At 36.4% G+C, this 19,914-nt stretch overlaps 1 protein-coding gene across 1 annotated transcript in view; it reads left to right on the top strand.

Moving 5' to 3' along the window:
* KIF11 (kinesin family member 11) overlaps positions 1–19,914 on the top strand; it is a 42,066-nt gene that overhangs the window by 8,432 nt on the left and 13,720 nt on the right. Inside the window, exons 7-17 of the mRNA XM_040254529.1 lie at positions 1,431–1,521; positions 2,061–2,303; positions 4,344–4,439; positions 7,743–7,831; positions 9,325–9,412; positions 10,159–10,347; positions 11,246–11,453; positions 12,263–12,435; positions 14,154–14,279; positions 15,689–15,847; positions 18,201–18,307. Coding sequence (XP_040110463.1) covers positions 1,431–1,521; positions 2,061–2,303; positions 4,344–4,439; positions 7,743–7,831; positions 9,325–9,412; positions 10,159–10,347; positions 11,246–11,453; positions 12,263–12,435; positions 14,154–14,279; positions 15,689–15,847; positions 18,201–18,307 — 1,569 coding nt within the window. The remainder of the gene's footprint in view (positions 1–1,430; positions 1,522–2,060; positions 2,304–4,343; positions 4,440–7,742; positions 7,832–9,324; positions 9,413–10,158; positions 10,348–11,245; positions 11,454–12,262; positions 12,436–14,153; positions 14,280–15,688; positions 15,848–18,200; positions 18,308–19,914) is intronic.

The following is a 19,914-nucleotide window of genomic DNA, read 5'->3' on the forward strand; positions in this document are numbered from 1 at the left end:
AGACTTTGGAAGAATGAATTTAAGAAAATTTCTTTCTCTAAATACTTTTCTCTGAAATATAAAATTCCCATTATTCTGTATATTTGAATAATTTAAAATTCCCTAATTTTCACTGAAGACTGGAGTAAAGATATCTTCTTATCAATGTATGTGATAAAGAAAAGAAACGTGATTCAGTTTTCCAAAATCAGAATTGACTTTTATGCTTAACAGCATTAATTCTATTATCTTGAATTCAGTTCAGTTCAGTTCAGTTCAATCGCTCAGTTGTGTCCGACTCTTTGCGACCCCATGAATCACAGCATGCCAGGCCTCCCTGTCCATCACCAACTCCCGAAGCTTACTCAAACTCATGTCCACCGAGTTGGTGATACCATCCAGCCATCTCATCCTCTGTTGTTCCCTTCTCCTCTTGCCCCCAATCCCTCCCAGCATCACAGTTTTTTCCAATGAGTCAACTGTTTACCTGAGGTGGCCAAAGTATTGGAGTTTCAGCTTCAGCATCAATCCCTCCAATGAACACCCAGGACTGATCTCCTGGGCAAATAATGGCAGGAAAACATGAGATTATATTTTATAATTCAAATCTATAGTTTATATTTTTCCCTGTGTCCCTCCCCTTTTCTGTTATTTAAAATAACTTAAATAATTTTGTAAAAATGACATGAAAAGTACAAATGAGAAAATTAGAAATTACTATATTCCAAAAAAAAGGAAATTACTATATTCCAACCATCAATGACATTAACAAACATAATGTTCTTCATCAGATATTGATACAGAAAGGAATGCTGTCTTTGGTTATCTGTATTGTTTTTATATCACTAAGATAAAAGTTGAGTGTCAGTATACAGCATAAGAAGGACTTTGGAAAACCTTGTAGTCTAGCAGTGATGACTTGTGGTGTTTCAGTGAACACTGCTATTTACTATTTGTGCTGTTCAGAGGAAGGACCTACCTGTCTCTGGTGACCTTCTCGAGGCAAAGCAATGTACTTTTAAGATAGTTGACGCTGAGGGGAAGTGATCTGGTAGCTTGCCTGATGCTGTTTGAGTTTAAGGTAATGATATTTCAAGTGGTTCTTATAAATAGATCAATTGCAAGCCGTCTTTTCTGACACACCAGGCAGCTGTTCAAACACTATTCCACATCCAGCTTTCAGAGGTGCCTGAGGATTCTAAGTCATTTAAGCTGTTTTCAGGTAGCTTATTATTGGTTTCCTCTGTGCAAGCAGCAGGAGGAAGAAAGCCAAAACCTAGCATCATTCTATCTATCCACTGTCTTCCAAAATCTTACTGATATCCTGTCTGATACTATCTTTCTCTACCCTGGTGGATGTAGATCTTTCTTTGCTGTTTCATTAGGTTATAGAAAGAAAACAAATAATGTTTTGCATTATAATGATTGGGCAACTTGGTCTTGTTTTCCAGTCGATCCCACTCAGTTTTCTCTGTTACCATACATATGAAAGAAACTACAGTTGATGGAGAGGAGCTTGTTAAAATTGGAAAGTTGAACTTGGTAAGCATCAACTGTAGTACCACTGTTCATTCCTTCAGGTTCTCTTTTTTTTGTAGTTCGTTGAGGTATAATTGACAAAATTATGTATTTAAAATGTACAGTGCAGCAAGATGTCCTTTGCCATGGCTGAATAACATTCGAGTGTGTGTGTGTGTGTGTGCACGCACGCATGCACATCATGTCACGTCTTTATTCATCCGTCAGTGGGGAGTTAGGCTGTTTCCATGCCTTGTTTATCATTAACAGTGCAGTGAACGTGGGAGTGCAGACGTTTCTTTGAGAGAGTGATTTCATTTTCTTTGCATACATACCCAGAAGTGGGATTGTTAGGTCAGACGGTAGTTCTATAGAGCAGTTTGAAAATTGTGTATTTAGAGACAGTACTTTTGTAGTCACTGGGTTATTGGTTTTGTAGTGGGTTGTTACTTACAGAAAATTATTTTACTGGCTATTTAATATCTTTATGTACAATATGAGAATGAAAGTCTTCTATTCCAAATCCATAGACTGAGGACTTATTTTTATTTTTAAAATTCAAGGTTGATCTTGCAGGCAGTGAGAACATTGGCCGTTCTGGAGCGGTTGACAAGAGAGCCCGGGAAGCTGGAAATATCAATCAGTCCCTGTTGACTCTGGGAAGGGTTATTACTGCTCTTGTAGAAAGAACACCTCATGTTCCTTATCGAGAATCTAAACTGACTAGAATCCTCCAGGACTCTCTTGGGGGACGTACAAGAACATCTATCATTGCAACAGTTTCTCCTGCATCTCTCAATCTGGAGGTAAGGTCTTAACTATCACTTTTTTTGGCTGTGCAGCGTGGCTTGTGGGATCTTAGTTTTCGACAAGGGATTGAACCTGGGCCCTCAGCAGTGAAAATTTGGAGTTCTAAACACTAGACTGCCGGAGAATTCCCTAACTACCATGTATAATATTTTTAGAGTTCACTAATTGGCTTCATTCATTCTATACTACAGTAAAAATAATCTAGACATTGTATGTGGTGGACACACAGAGGAGAACACCACTGAAAAATTGTCTTTCTCCTTCCTGGCAGTTTTCAATCTTAAAAAGCTAGTTACTTAGTTGTATTTTTCCAGTCTTCAAAGATAAGTGCTGTGGTCATTAGCAGTGGGTGGTTTAATTGAGGCCTTAGAAGTGGGTTAAGGGAATACTAGTGCTTTAGAGGCTGCTTAGAGATCACTAAAGATGGGGCTGGATGTGGGGGTACAGGTAGGAAAACCAAGAGAAACAACAAAGATGGTAAAGTCTACTTTAATTTTACTGGATTATCCTCTTTAAATGGAATTAGAAAAGCTTTTATAAGGTCTCTTAACTTCTCTTTCATTTTAAAACCTATTTTTGTTGAGAAATGATTTGTATACTATAAAATTCATCCATTGAAAGTATATAATTAGGTGATTTTACTATATTCCTTGAGCTATGCAACTGTCACCAGAATCTAAACATTTTTATCCTAGAAGGAAACTCTGTAACCTATTAGCAGTCACTCCCCATCAGTTTCCATTTCTAGCCCTAGGTCACTATTAATCTACTTTCTTTAATCTATACCTTTGCCTATTCTGAATATTTTATATAAATGGAATCACACAATAAGTGTTCTTTTGTGACTGGCTTCTTTTATTTAGGATAATGTTTTCAGTGTTCACCCATGTTGCAGCAAGTATCAGAACTCATTCCTTTTTGTGGGTGAATAATATGGATATAGTCCATATTATTTTGTTTATTCATCAGTTGATGAAATTCATTGAGGTTTTTTCTTTAATAGAGCTTAATAGCCTCTTGATGAAAGTGAAACTGGAGAGTGAAAAAGTTGGCTTAAAGCTCAACATTCAGAAAACGAAGATCATGGCATCCGGTCCCATCACTTCATGGGAAATAGATGGGGAAACAGTGGAAACAGTGTCAGACTTTATTTTGGGGGGCTCCAAAATCACTGCAGATGGTGACTGCAGCCATGAAATTAAAAGACGCTTACTCTTTGGAAGAAAAGTTATGACCAACCTAGATAGCATATTAAAAAGCAGAGACATTACTTTGCCAACAAAGGTCTGTTAGTCAAGGCTATGGTTTTTCCAGTGGTCATGTATGGATGTGAAGTTGGTCTGTGAAGAAGGCTGAGCACCGAAGAATTGATGCTTTTGAACTGTGGTGTTGGAGAAGATTCTTGAGAGTCCCTTGGACTGCAAGGAGATGCAACCAGTCCATTCTGAAGGAGATTAACCCTGGGATTTCTTTGGAAGGAATGATGCTAAAGCTGAAACTCGAGTACTTTGGCCACCTCATGCGAAGAGTTGACTCATTGGAAAAGACTCTGATGCTGGGAGGGATTGGGGGCAGGAGGAGAAGGGGACGACCGAGGATGAGACGGCTGGATGGCATCACGGACTCGATGGACGTGAGTCTGAGTGAACTCCGGGAGTTGGTGATGGACAGGGAGGCCTGGCATGCTGCGATTCATGGGGTCGCAAAGAGTCAGACACAACTGAGCGACTGAACTGACTGAAGACTAAAGCAAAAAATTATTAGATTAAATGATATTAAAGTTAAAGACCCTGAAACTTGAAGAGTAAAAAATAAGGATGTTTTAAACAGTTCTCTGTTTTATTTATTTACTTAATTGGAGTATAGTTGCTTCAAGAATGTTCCTTGTTTTTAAAGGTTGGGTATAGTAGTATTAATGGGTAAATGTTTATATTAGATATAACCAAAAATTATTATGTTATTGTATAGTACATTTTAGGTAACAGAAATACATTATTCTCATATCTTCAGTAATTGGCCTTTTCTTTTCATCACAGGAAACTCTGAGTACATTGGAATATGCTCATAGAGCAAAGAACATACTCAATAAGCCTGAGGTTAACCAGAAACTCACCAAGAAAGCTCTGATTAAGGTAATTGTGAATTTTTTATGGAGTAATATAAATTTGTTTGACAAATGTGAAAATGAGGAACTGAAATAGATAATTGTTTTTAAAAATTTATTAAATTGCCTTTGATAAGGCTTTTCATTTAATGGCTTGAACTAAATGCCCTGTGTGTTAAAATGCTTTTTCTAATACTAACAGATGATCTTACAAGCTCTATCCAGTCAGTAAAATTTAAGTGTATAATGGTACTTCAATACAGTTTTAATTAGCATTTCCTTAATGAATAGTGATATTCAGCATCTTTTCACATGCTTATTATCCATATGTATATCTTCATTTGTGAAATGTCTATTTAAATTGCCAGTTTTTAATTGGGTTATCTTTTTATAAAGTTGTAAAGGATTGTTCATATTTTCTAGATACTGTCATTTATGAAATAATTTGTAAATATTTCCTCCCAGTCTGGCTTGTCTTTTCCTTTTATTGGTAGTGGGTTTTTTTTGTTTCTGTTGAGACAACTGTAGATTCACATGCAGTTGAAAGAAGTAATACAGAGAGATCCTTTGTACATTTTATTAAATTATATAGTAAAATCACTGTAGGGACACCGTTAATAGCAATTCATTGGTCTTACTCCTCAATTTTCCTGGTACTCATGTGTGTGTGTTTAGTTAGTTCTATACAGTTTTGTTATGTGTAGGTTCATGGAGCCACTACCACAGTCAAGATACTGAACAGTCCCATCTCAGCAAGGATTCCTCATTGCCCTTTTATAATCACTTCCTTCCCATTCTGACCTCCTGTCCCTAATCTTTGTTATCCAATGATCTGTTCTCTATTTCTAAACCTTTGTCATTTTAAGAGTGTTATTGAATGGAATCATACAGTATCTAAACTTTTGGGGATTGTTTTTATCACTCAGCATAATTCCCTGGAGGTTAACCTGAGTGGTGCATATTAATAGATCTTTACTTTTTAATGCTGAGGAATATTCCATGGTATGTATATACCACCCGCCTGCAGTGTAGAAGTCCCCAATTCAATTCATGTGTCAGGAAGATCCCCTGGAGAAGGGATAGGCTACCTACTCCAGTATTCTTGGGCTTCCCTGGTGGCTCAGACTAAAGAATTCACCTGAAATGTGGGAGACCTGGGTTCGATACCTGGGTCTAAAATAAAATGAATGCTTATAAAAGAGCATGGCTTTTAAAAAAATAATGAATATAAAAATCACTGTCGTTTTTCTCAGATCCTGACAATTTTGACACCCTTTATCAAGAGACGTTTGCTCATATAAGCTTCCTTTTAAACAGTCTGATTCCAAGAGTTATTATAAAGCTACAGTAATTAAAACTGTGGTATTAGTGAGGGACAGACATAAATCAATGCAACAGAATAAAAAGCCCAGCCAGGAAGATCCCCTGGAGGAGGGCATGGCAACCTACTCTAGTATTCTTGCCTGGAGAATCCCCAAGGACAGAGGAGCCTGGAGGGCTAAGGTCCATGGGGTAGCAAAGAGTCAGATACAACTGAGCGACTGAGCACCTCACAGCACGGCACCTGTATACACCGCACAGCATGGCACATGTATACACCACACGTAGCTTGCTGTCAGATTCACCTGTGAAAGACATATGGGCTGATTTCTGTTTTTCACAATTGAAAATAAAACTGCTTTGATCATATTTGTTTATAGTAATTTGTGTACATGTAAACTTTCATTTTTCTGAGATAATTGCCCAAGAGTATAATTGTTGTGTTGTATGGTAATTGAATATAAGTTTTCTTTTTTTTTCTTAAGGAACTGCCAAGTTGTTTTCCAAAATGGCTGGGCTTTCTATTCTGTTGCATTGATTTATGTCTGTCCCTCACTAATACCACAGTTTTAATTACTGTAGCTTTATAATAACTCTTGGAATCAGACTGTTTAAAAGGAAGCTTATATGAGCAAACGTCTCTTGATAAAGGGTGTCAAAATTGTCAGGATCTGAGAAAAACGACAGTGATTTTTATATTCATTATTTTTTAAAGGCCATGCTCTTTTATAAGCATTCATTTTATTTTAGACAGCTGAATTTTTGAACCCTATTGCTATTATTAAATCTAAAAATATTTAACGGTAATTTATTATGATAAAATATTTAGTCATTGTTTAAAATTCCAGTTGTTTTAAATAGACATTCACATCTATAAACAATAGGATTTTGGTTTCAGCCCCAACCCCCAATTCCTTACAAGTTTTTGTTCTCACACATTGGCTAGAATTGCCATTTGTTTTTGTTTAGTCACCAAGCCTTGTCCAGCCCTGTTGTACTCCATGGACTGTTGCACACTAGACTCCCCATGGGATTTCCCAAGCAAGGATACTGGAGTGGGTTGCCATTTCCTTCTCCATCAGTGTAGACTTTTAATATTTTGTTTTGGATCCAAATAAGGTTTGCCATAAATTAGTAGTTGGAATTTGAGGCTTGATAGAGGCAGGTTTTATCTTATTTATATATTTTTGGCCAAAATACTTGATAAGTGGTGGTATATTCTCCCACTCGGAAGCACATAATATCTGGTTCTTTCCCTTTTTTTGGTAAGGGATTGATTATAGTCAAATGACCTGATCCACTAGTTCTTCTTTAAGGGTTGCAAAACAATAATTTTTGAATTGTTCTTCCTTAGTTGACTGCTGGACTAACTCTGTAAAGAGGAACATTCCCTCAGCTCCCCAAGGCTGTAGTTCATATAGGAAAGACAGGACAAATGGTTGATTCATTTCCTTTGACAGTTTGGAGAATAATGGGTTGGTTTCCCAACTTTCTTAACATCATTATAAACTCATGGATTTAGAATATTTGTGCTAACAATTGTAGTTAACAGCCTCACTGATGCTCAGATTGTTCCTTCTCTGGCCATTGGGTACCTTTTCAGTGGGTTCCTGAGTCTTTTTGGTTGGCCTAAGCTTCCTTCGCTTCCTTCCTATTTTGTTTTACAAGCTGTTCCAGGTTCATCTTGAATGTTTCTTGCCCCAGTCCTGGAGTCAGACACTTCCCTAAGAAACCCTGGTTCCTTTTCGTGTGAGATGAGATTTGGAGACCAACCTGGCTACTGGGGGTTGTTTTTTTCTTCAGAAGCCTGTATTTTTTATAATGAATGAAAGCTATTGACTTTATTCTAACCATATTAATATTAAATGAAAAGTAAGGTTGTGACTTTTTAATCACATATTTTTATGCTTTAAAAAAGATAAGAGGACTACTTTGTTTTATTATAAATCTTCCCCAAACTGAATGAAAAAAAAGTGAAGTGCTAAAATGACACAACGTTCTTCTTGCATAGGAATATACAGAAGAGATAGAGCGTCTGAAACGGGATCTTGCTGCAGCTCGTGAAAAAAATGGAGTGTACATTTCTGAAGAAAATTTTAGGTAAGCCCTTGGTTATGGAAATTAATTTCTAAGAATGTACAGTATAGGGAGTGTAGTCAGAGTATTGTACTACCTTTGTGTGGTGACAGTTGATAACTAGACTTATTGTGGTGATCATTTTGTAATGTATGAGTATCAAATCACTATGTTGTACACCCAAAACTGATGTAATATTGTAAGTCAATTATACTTCAATTAAAAATTATTTACCTAAACTATATCATTCATTTAATAACAATGTTGCATTCCTCTTGTACATTTAATATAGGAAAGCATTTCAAATAGCTCATCTACTTTGAAGAGCTATTTCCAGTAAAGAACTGATACAGTTATCAAAAGACTGTTAGAATGAACTCTCTTCTTATACCACCTCAACTTTATCTTTTCCTTTAATCAATATCTCTAGCAAATAGTTTGAGGAAATCTACATTCTTAAAATTCTTTGTCATTTAAGCACAACGTGGAATAGGAAATGGTTGGTAGTTATGAAGGAACTAGAAGAATGCAAACGATAGCACTCGCTTCTGACACTCGCTAATCTCAAGAAATCAGAGAGGCTCATTAAAGCAGACCAGAATTGTCTGGTGCAAAACGACAGTAGTTCTAAAGCTGAGAAGCGTGCTCTAGAGAAGAATCTGGAGAAGGCAATGGCAACCCACTCTAGTACTCTTGCCTGGAAAATCCCATGGACAGAGGAGCCTGGGAGACTACAGTCCATGGGGTCTCGAAGAGCCGGACACGACTGAGTGACTTCACTTTCACTTTTCACTTTCATGCATTGGAGAAGGAAATGGCAACCCACTCCAGTATTCTTGCCTGGAGAATCCCATGGACGGGGGAGCCTGGTGGGCTGCTGCCTATGGGGTCGCACAGAGTCGGACACGACTGACGCAACTTAGCAGCAGCAGCAGAGAAGAATCGTCTATCTCATGAGGACTTTTGTGGTGGTGTGACAGTGGAATGTGTGTTGGGGTGTGTACTGGGGTCTGTGTGCTGGGGGCAGGAGGTTTAATTGCTCTGTATACGTACTTTAGTTTTCCAGGTTTTAGCCCCTTACCCCTTCCTCCTGTGAGACTGATGCTTTCACACCACCAGCCTCTGCGGGACTCTGCCTGTCTTGTTTACTATTCTTCGTATTCCTCATTATAGACACCTAGCACCCCTACCTCTCCTGTATGTAGGTTAGTGTCCTCTGTCACCTTTGTAGCTTCTCAAATTTTATATACATACATGTTTTTTTCCCCTGTAATCGTTAGGGATTCTCAGTTTCAAAATGGAGAAAACAAGAAAAACAGTCTGTTTATAAACCTAAGACAAAGAATATATTTGTTTTTTGCACTTTGTATCTGTTGCTTATTGATACTTAGGCGTCATTATCATGATAGTGATAAATAGTAGACATGATATGTAACTGCCTCATTTGTGTTAGAGTAAATTTTATAGGCATTAGGAAACAATATTCACTGTTAAAATCCTTTTAAATTTTATTTTAGAGCTATGAGTGGAAAACTAACTGTTCAAGAGGAACAAATTGTAGAACTGGTTGAAAAAATTGCTGCTGTTGAGGAAGAGCTAAATAGGGTAAGCATTCAAAACTGTATTGACTGTCATGTAAAAAGCAAATATTAAAAAGCAATTTCAGGATGTGAGGCACCTGATATTTTTTCTTCAAGATTTTTTTTCTTGCTGACTTCTAAACTAAAATTAAGTTGTATCATAGTTTTTTTTTTATTATCATTAATGATAATGAAGAAGTGAGTCTTCTTTGAAGAAGTTATTCTATTTGACACATACTAATGCAGCATTTTAAGAAATTAATTGGATTGTGTAATTTAATATGAAAGCTGTATAGTGAATGCTGATACATTTTCATCAACATGTTTATCAGATGACACAAGGCAGATGTTGGGAGAAACCAGATGTTAAATAACTAAGGTTGAAAGACCTGACCCTTCAGTGCCACTCTCACACTGGCAGTGTTGAAAGGAATCTGAAGAATTAACACATTTCATTAGACCTGTTACTTGTTTTTGTTTGGTTGGCTGTGCCCCACGATTTGCGGAATCGTAATTCCCTGACCAGGGATCAAACCTGTGCCCATAGCACTGGACACGCAGAGTCCTAACCACTGCACCACCAGTGCTAGGAGTAGTTACAGGAAGACACCAGTTACCAATGAAATGTTCTAACCTACCTGGACTTGATACAACTTTTATATGGAAATAATTTGTTTGGTTCTTTTAGTATTATGAACTAGCCAGGTGTGTCAACGACCAGTTTGGCATTTTTAAATTCTAAAACAAAAATGTTTCATGTGTTATATGTAGGTTACAGAGTTGTTTATGGATAGTAAAAATGAACTTAACCAGTGCAAATCTGACCTGCAAAGTAAGACACAGGAACTTGAAACCACTCAAAGACATTTGCAGGAAACTAAATTACAGCTTGTTGAAGAAGAATTTATCACCTCGGCTTTGGAAAGTACTGAGGAGAGACTTCATGATGCTGCCAGCAGGGTTTGTCTTTTGTTTTTATTTGAAGTTGTGTTAAAGAAGTTAAAGAATGGGTAGAAGTAACTTTCTTAGCATAAGCTAAGAAATTGTGAAATTCTGTTTATTCACTCCAAATGATACCTCTGTCCATTTAAGAAGCATTATTTTACTATTTTGTCTAGATTTTCTTCACTGGAGATGCTTATTTAAGAAAAATCTATTCCTTAAGTTTTGAAAATAGAACCTGACTTGAATATACTTTGTGAATGTTTAGAATAATGGTGTCGTACTGCTTTAACCTGTGGTCATGGTTGAGACTAGTCATCAAGAATTTAGTATCTTCTAATGATGGACGATGTTGAAAGTACTCACTTTTTTATTAGATGTATCCTTTGGAAATTAGTAACACATGAAAGTGAAAGTCACTCAGTTATGTCCAACTCTTTGCCACCCCATGGACTATACGGTTCATGGAATTTTCCAGGCCAGAATACTGGAGTGAGTAGCCTTTTCCTTCTCCAGGGGATCTTCCCAACCCAAGGACTGAACCCAGGTCTCCCGCATTGCAGGCAGATTCTTCACCAACTGAGCCACAAGGGAAGCCCAATAATACTGGAGTGGGTAGCCTATCCCTTCTTTAGCGGATCTTCCTGACCCAGGAATTGAACCAGGGTCTGCTGCCTTAGTAACACATATTGGGGAAACATTTGTGAGGGAGCATAATTATTAAAATTGATTGGCAAAATCAGTTTTCCTAGATGGCTAGCGGAGGAGAAATAAACATTGGCATGAATTTAAAAATTTCTGATACTATATATAAAATATACTAGTTCTTTTTAGAAGTCTTTAATGAAGATATTTTCATTAGATTGCTTTTGTCATATCCATCTTATCAACACTTATTTTTAAAAATCATGTATAGTTGCTTAACACAGTTGAAGAAACTACGAAAGATGTATTTGGTCTCCATTCTAAACTGGATCGTAAGAAGGCAGTTGATCAGCATAACGCAGAAGCTCAAGATGTTTTTGGCAAAAACTTGAATAGTCTGTTTAATAACATGGAAGAATTAATTAAAGATGGCAGCACAAAGCAAAAGGCCATGCTAGAAGTTCACAAGACCTTGTTTGGTAAGTACAAACATTTCTCTTTTTTTGAAATTGAAGATAGTTGCTTTACAGAATTTTGTTGGTTTCTGCCAAACATCAACATGAATGAGCCATAGGTATACGTATGTCCCCTTCCTCTTGAACCTCCCTCCTTTCTCCCTCCCCATTCCACCCCTGAGTCATAGCAAATTCCCATTGGCTATCTATTTTTACATATGGTAGTATGTTTCCATGTTACTCTCCATACATCTCACCCTCTCCTTCTTCCCCCCACCCATGTCCATATGTCCTCTACATCTGTGTCTCCTCTGCTGCCTTGCAAATAATTTCATCAGTAAGTTCAAGCATTTCTTATTCCAGTCTTACTGTGTTTAGTGTGAGACTAATTTCAAAACTGATATTAAATTATTATTTTCACTATAGAAAATTTGGAAGATGCAGACATGAAAAATTTAAAAGGTCACTTAGAGTCTAGTTACTCTAAGCTAACCACTAAAAAATTTATTTATTGATTTCTAGTTTCTCTTCTTTAACCTTTTTTATCTACAGTAATACTATGTATTTTAGTTAGAGATTAATTTTTAGATTATTCTGATTTTTACACTAAGTTACAACTTCAGGTCTGATATACTTACAGATGTGCCCAGTGCTTCTGGAATACTATAGAACATAACTTACATTTAAAATAATTCCATGCTTATGTAGTGAGTCAATTATTTTAAGCTTATTTGTTACAAATTTCCACAACAGGGATATAAATTTTGCCAAGATTGTATTTGTGTTTAAATGTATTTATGTCTAGATTTACATCTTTTTTCTTTTTGGTATAGGTAACTTGCTGACTTCCAGTGTCTCTGCATTAGACACTATTACTGCAATGGCACTTGGATCTCTCACGTTGATTCCAGAAAATGTGTCTACACTTGTTTCTCAGATTTCTAATATGATATTGAAAGAACAGTCGTTAGCAGCAGAAAGTAAAACTGTACTTCAGGAACTGATTGTTAGTAAATCTTTTTTACATTTGATAAGTCTCCAAAAGCAACGTTAACTGCTCTTCTTTCATCTTAAGCTTTACTAGACACAGTGGTAAATAGATTACTTTAATAGAGTAGGTTTATATTTTTAAAGACAGGTCTCGTCACTGTTTTTTTCCTCCTAGAAAGATTAATTTCCAATAGCATATATATAACCTTTGAAACTTTTTTCACTTATATTCTGTAACATAGAGTGTAGGAGTTCATATGCCTTTTGAAAGAGTTGTAAGTTTAGCTCCACGTGAATTCAGGGGACCTATGACTTGTTAGCTGGCTCAGAAATTGGTCAGTTATCCTTTTCTTAAGGGTCCTGGAATAGTCATGCTAATAATGTTACACCGACCCAACCTGAAGGGTATATTAAGTAGTTAATTTTAAAACTACAGAAATGCAGAAAAATGTGTAAGAAAAATGACTTATAGAATTTGGGGAACATATATAACAATTTGTGGGGTCCAATATGTGTAATCAAGTCCTTCCGGCCTGTAACTGTGAGGCTTTTCCCCATAATTCTCTAGAAGCCAGTCATCTAATTACACAATGTTGTTTACCTTCTCCATACTTGATTTCTTTATACCCTTCATTTTGTAATTGTATCATTTGTCTAGGACGTTCTTGGCCATATAACTTACTTTGTTTTTTCCCTCTGTATAGGCTCTCTGGCTCCCTTTTTGAGTTTAACAATATTTGTTGAACATTTTCCAAGTAAATACTGCTCATGTTAGCCAACATTCTGCCTAAATTCAGTGCTTGCATGACATTGTTAGGTAGATTTCTTTGGTCACCCAAATTTGACAAAGTTAAAAGATGCTCACTGGTACTTACTTTTTGGGACTTTTTTTTTAATTGGAGTATAATTGCTTTACAATGTTTTGTTAGTTTCTGCTGTATGAAAATTGATTCACTCACTAAATAAATGGTAGTCTCTGTTTATTGATATCTTCCTACCAAGTCATAAGCAAGCTTGAGTCTGAAGAGGTAATTGCTGTTGCCACAGAATGAGTTGAAATTAGTATGATAGCTCTTCTTTCCAAAGGAAACCAGTACTCTTAAGCATTTACTAATTATTTCATTACAGTTCTTCATTCTTCCCCTAGTAATAGGAGCTTAGTTCAGAATTTTTTTCTTCTTATAAAAATTTCTAATCTACAATACTTTCTAATTTTTGTATATACCTTGACAAGAACCAGAACCATGACAAGTTCTTATCCAGTAGAATGTAAGTCACCAGTTCTTCAAACTTAATGCCTCCAACCCAAAGCCTACTTTTCAAGGCTATTTGGTTTCAGCCCTTTTGACTTAGTAACCTAAAGTTGTTTGAAATTTGTTTGAGATATAATTGTAGGTGTTTTTTCCTTTCTTTGTTTACATTGCTGAAATTTTATCAAATGACTGTCATTTTCCTCTCTTCTGAATTCTTTGGACTTATGTTACAGTAGACTATTAAGAATTTATTGTACATAAAGTGACCATTTCTTAATTCCTATATGCAGGATTAAGTGATTTATGATGAGTAGAAACTCTAGTAATAGGCTCCGTAGGCTATAAAAAAGAGAACAGACACTTAGGATTTTAATATACATGTGTTTAGTTAACAGTGTATTTAAGATATCATTTAACTATCCAGATTTATGGAAGTGAAAATATCCTTTTTAAAGAGTTGTATATTTATTTTTAAAACCAGAATGTACTTAAGACTGAGCTCCTCAGTTCACTGGGAACAGTTTTATCCCCCACTGTGGCATCTATACTGGAAATCAATAGTCAACTGAAGAATATTTTCAAGACTTTGTCGATTGTGGCTAATAAGGTAACGAATATTCTTATTATCTCATATTGTTAAGAAAGAAACTCCACATGAATTCAAGGGACTCAGGACTTGTTAGTTGAGAAGTGTTTACATGCAGAATCCGTGGGTTACGAGAAGCAATCTGGAGGAGGGAGGAAGAGAGGATGCTGTGATCAGGATGCTGACCATTGATGTGGTCTGCAGAATCATGGCTAAGAAGAACGAGAGGAAATGATCTTCAAGCATCATAGCATACATAGCGGTCTGTCATATGGTGTGTGTGCATATGTGGTTATACATACATATGTATGCATACCTACCTAAATATGGACAATAAAATACCTCTGCGTGCATGCCAAGTCACCTTCAGTCATGTCTGAGTCTTGGCGAACCTATGGACTGTAGCCCACCAGGCTCCTCTGTCAGTGGGATTCTCCAGGCAAGAATACTGGAGTGGGTTGCCATGCCCTCCTCCAGGGGATCTTCCTGACCCAGGGATCGAACCCACATCTTCTGCATTATCAGTTGGGTTCTTTATGACTAGGGCCACCTGGGAAGCCCCAAAATACCTCTCCTCCTCCTCCTCCTCCTCCTAAATCGCTTCAGTCGTGTCTGACTCTGCGACCCCATAGACGGCAGCCCACCAGGCTCCCCCATCCCTGGGATTCTCCAGGCAAGAACACTGGAGTGGGTTGCCATTTCCTTCTCCAGTGTGTGAAAGTGAAAAGTGAAAGTGAAGTTGCTCAGTTGTGTCCAACTCTTAGCAACCCCATGGACTGCAGCCTACCAGGCTCCTCCGTCCATGGGATTTTCCAGGCAAGAGTACTGAAGTGGGGTGCCATTGCCTTCTAGATGTGTTTAAAAATGGTAACAATCACCTCTCAGAGGTGGGAGTGGGACTGGGGTCCTAGGGGCTGGGGGGGAAAGGAAGGGACTTTTCTCTGCAATACTGTTTTCTACCTTTTCTATTTTATATGTATTCAAAAAAGTAAAAATAAAAAATAAACTTAGAACATTACAAAAAAACAATTTTATTTTTTTGGCTATGCTCTGTCTTTGTTACTTCAAGGACCTTTTCTCTAGTTGCGGTGAGCAGGGGCACTCTTGAGTTGTGGTGTGTGGACTTCTCATCGTGGGGCCTTCTCTTACTTTGGAGCACAGGCTCTAGGGTGCATGGGCTTCGGTTGCTGCTGCATGTTGGCTCTGTAGTTGCGCTTCTGGGCTCTAGAGCACAGGCTCAAGAGTGGCTTGTAGGCTTAGTTGCTCCGCAGCTTGTGGAATCTTCCTGGATCAGGGATCGAATCTGTGTCTTCCTTCATTGGCAGGTGGATTCTTTACCACTGAGCCACCAGGGAAGCCCCTAGGACTTTTTTTTTTTTTTAATTTAAGAAAAGAAAAATTTAAGAAAAAAATTTTTTTTTCTTTTTAAGATAGAAGATCAGAAGAAGGAAATAGATGGCTTTCTTGGTACATTGTGTAACAATCTACATGAACTAAAAGAAAATACAGTTTCTTCCTTGGCTGAATCACAGAAGCTGTGTGAAAACTTAACTGAAGACATGAAGAAAACAAAGAAAATCCAATCACAGGTATATAGGTGATTTGAGTGTAAAAAGAAAGCTTTATGATCTTTAGATCCCTGTTACAGACTGAATGCTATATAACTAAATTAGAAACCTGAAAATACTGTCAGCACTTTTGCTTATAACAGTAATTAATGTGAAATAAGAGTGCGTCTCTCGATCAGTTAATATTTGATGATTTGCTGCATTCAGAGTGCAGTGAGACAAGACAGTCCTTTCTTCACATCAAGAAGAAAGATGAAGGTGCAGAAATATTGCACTGGGAGTACAATTAGAAGAAAATGATTAGAACATTTAAAGTGAACTTGTATCTACATTATAACCCAGGTAACTCTAGTGGTTCCATCAGCACAGTGGCTGTAGTAGTGGCAGAAGGAAACAAAGCTTAGCAGGAGAGGAGAGCCAGAGAAGGGACAGGGAAAGCTATAGGCTGCAATAGATTTATGAACTCAGCCAAGAATGGTGGTGGCAGAGCCTAGCTGCCTCAAAGAAGACACGTTTTAGACAATACTTACGTGTATGGGCAGAAAAACTTGAGAACTATATTTGTGACTAATTCTGTAACAGTTTAGTTTCTGTTCTGTGGAAAGTGTAAAGCATTCCAACAGAGGGTTTTAATGTAGATTTTATTTTTTTGCACCTATTCTGTTGATTGCTAAATGTAATAGTCTGATCATGACACTGAATAAATGTGTCTTTTTAAAGACAGTCTACTCTGAAGCCATTTTGGTAAACTACCCCAACATTGTGAAGTCAGATTTCCTTCAGGGTGATGCTGGGTTCCGAATTTATTTACAGCCTGCTTGGGTGGGGAAGCCCTTTTCTTCAGAAAGCTTGGTGTAGTTGAACTAACAGTTACTGTGTTATGACCTGGCGTTCACAGCTAAAAAGGTCACCCAAGCAAAGTCATAGAGTTTTTAGGTTACTAATATGATTGTTGGCACATCCTATGCAATATATCTAACTTGAATTATGGTGCCATGTAAAGTTCTAGATGGGAATGAAGCTTGTGAATCATCCATTATCATGTGTAATCATTTAATAACCTGTTGAGAGAATTCTTTGGTGTATAGTGCTTAGGACACCATGCTTTTACTGTTTTGGCCCGGGATCAATCCCTGGCCAGGGAACTAAGATCCCACAAGCTGCGCACTGTGAGCAAAGAAACCAAACCAACCAAAACAGAAACACCCCTCTTGGATGGAATGGAAAAAAAATTATAGCAACTTTAAAATGAGATTGCTTCCCTAATTGATAAGCATAAAACTTTTCATACAAAATGTTAATATCGAAATTAGTACAAGTAATAGTTAACATTTCTTGAGTAACTCACTATGTATTTATTCCTCCCACCAGTATAGATACAGGTTCAATTACTAGCTCAGTTTTCTAATGAGGAAACTGAGTCCTTGGGAACCTCTGACAATATTTAGATCCCCTTATAGCTATGGTGGTGATTATACTGCCTGAAAGGAATCCATTTTTGGAGGAGCTTTTCTATATGTTTCTAGAACATATTGTTGAAATTTGAAATTGCAGCAATTTCTTATATCTCTTCATAGAGTGTTTGCCTTAAACCTGTCTAGATCTTTTTAGGTATGTATTCTGAGGAACACCTATGATGTGAGAAGTATTTTAGCATGAGTGACTTGACTTCCTTGGCTTAAAAGAAGCAGGTTTACTAACTGAGCTGTTTCTTAGATATTCTAGAACTTAAGGTTAGCACTGACAAACCTGTTTACATGTAGATAAATCTAATGCCTGCATTTCCCTCTACTTTGAGATTAGCAGAAATACTGACATTTTATTCAAAATCAGTGTGTTAAATGTGTATTGTCAGCTGCTGTGTTATTCAAAGATGTGTGTCAAGATGCCACAGATGAGAAAATGATAAGCTCCTTTAACATTAAAATGATCCAACTAGGTTCTATAGAATGTTTCAGCTATATTAGTTGACAGTATTTTTGGACTGCTTGACCTATTAGATTTTCAGCATTACTTTTCCTTCTAGTAAGTAGTGTTACCGGTTAAGAAGCAACTATGTGTATCTGTCAGAATGGTTCTTTTTGGTATATTTGGTTAGTTCTGAAGTACACTGAAAGTAACTTGTTACTTATAGTTAAAATAGCTTGCTAATTTAAAACTTTGCTAATTATTTAGTTATTTTTAAAATGCCTGTAATATGATTATTCCTTTAACATCACTTCTGTGGCCTTCCCCTGTCAGAGAGGTAGAGTTAAAGATCTCTTGTCAGGAATGGTATCATTCTCACCTATGGGAAAATACTTTATATCAGTATGGAGTAAAAAGTTTAACCATTATAATTTCAATCTTTTCCCTCCCTGCACCTTTCTTACAGGAACTTTACCAGTTAATCAATCTTTGGGAGGAGAGATACTGTGATTTGGAGGAAAAGTGTAAAAACATCCAGAAACCACTTAGCAGTGTTCAAGAAAATACAGAGCAGTAAGCTGTTTTTAAATTTGCTTTAGCTTTTCTCTACCTGAAATTAGTTCTGAATAAAAAGTTTAAATGGTACAAATAACTATCAACCCATTTTCTCATATATTTTATTATGTTCATTTTATCATCATTTCCTCTCTCCCCCTTTCTCTGTAATAGTATATAGTATATTAAATAATTATATAATATTATATAGTATGTTAAAGTGATGTGAAGTGAAAGTTGCTCAGTCGTGTCTGACTCTTTGTGACCCCACCAGGCTTCTCTGTCCATAAAATTCTCCAGGCCAGAATACTGGAGTGAGTAGCTGTTCCCTTTTGCAGGGGATCTTCCCAACCCAGGGATCAAACCCAGGTCTCCCACATTGCAGGTGGAGTCTTTACCAGCTGAGCCACCAGGGAAGCCCATATAGTTAGTATGTTGTATTATATACTATTGCTGTAGATGAACATTCTTTTGAATGACAGTGGATACAGATATATATATATTATATGATATATAATATATATTATATATCATATATATATCTGTATATATATTATATATCATATAATATATATATATATATCTAATATTCTGAGTAAGTTACGGTCTTTGTAATCTCCACTTTCCCTCAAATACTTCAGTGTATATCCTAAAAACATAAGATACCATCTTATATAATAATTATTTTATTTAAAAATTTTTAAAATTTTATTGGAATATAGTTGATTTACAATGTTGTGTTAGTTTCAAGTATACAGCAAAGTGAATCAGTTAAACATGTACATATATCCCATTTCTTTTTAGAGTCTTTTCCCATGTATAGTATTACAGAATATTAACTAGAATTCCCTGTGTATACAGTAGGTTCTTATTAGTTATCTATTGTAACAATTATTTTAAATTAAAAGTTAATATTGAGAACTACTGTTATCTAATATACATACCTAATTCAAATTTTGCCAATTCTCTCACTAATGTTTTTTATAAGAAAAAAATAAAAAAATATTTTCCTCCTGGTTCAGGATTTAATTCAGAATCACACATTGTGTTTAATTGTCACGTCTCTTTGAGTCTCCTTTAATCTGGAGCAGTTGCTTAGTCTTTGTCTTTCATGGCCTTTTCTTTTTCCATGAGCACAGAATATATTTAGTAGAGTGTCCCTTATTTGGGGTGGCCTTCATGGTTAGTTGGAGTTGTCAAGAATAACACAAAAGTAGTGTGTTCTTAGTGCATCTCAGATATCAAGAGGTTAAACTTTGATAATTTGGGTATAGTGTTGTCCTCTAGATTTCTCCCCTGTAAAGTTCCTTTGCAATTAATAAAGAACTTAAGGAGAGATACTTTGAAACTATGTAAGTATCCTGTTCTTCTTAGAATCCATTGATATGTATGTCTGAAATAATTATGGTAGTGGTTGTCAAATGATCTTTTTCTAATCCCATCATTACTTCTACATGTGTTAGCTGGCATTCTACTGAGGAAGAGCTTTCCCTTTGCCGTTTATTCTTACTCATTTATGTTATCATGTACTCATGGATTCTTTTATCCTCTGGGTTATAATCCACTATTTTTTTTATTTTGATGCTCAAATTATCTCAGGTTTTTGTTTTGTTGTTATCTTTTTT

Source organism: Oryx dammah, unplaced genomic scaffold, assembly GCF_014754425.2.
Source record: "Oryx dammah isolate SB20612 unplaced genomic scaffold, SCBI_Odam_1.1 HiC_scaffold_14, whole genome shotgun sequence".
In the NCBI taxonomy this organism is placed as follows: Eukaryota; Metazoa; Chordata; class Mammalia; order Artiodactyla; family Bovidae; genus Oryx; species Oryx dammah.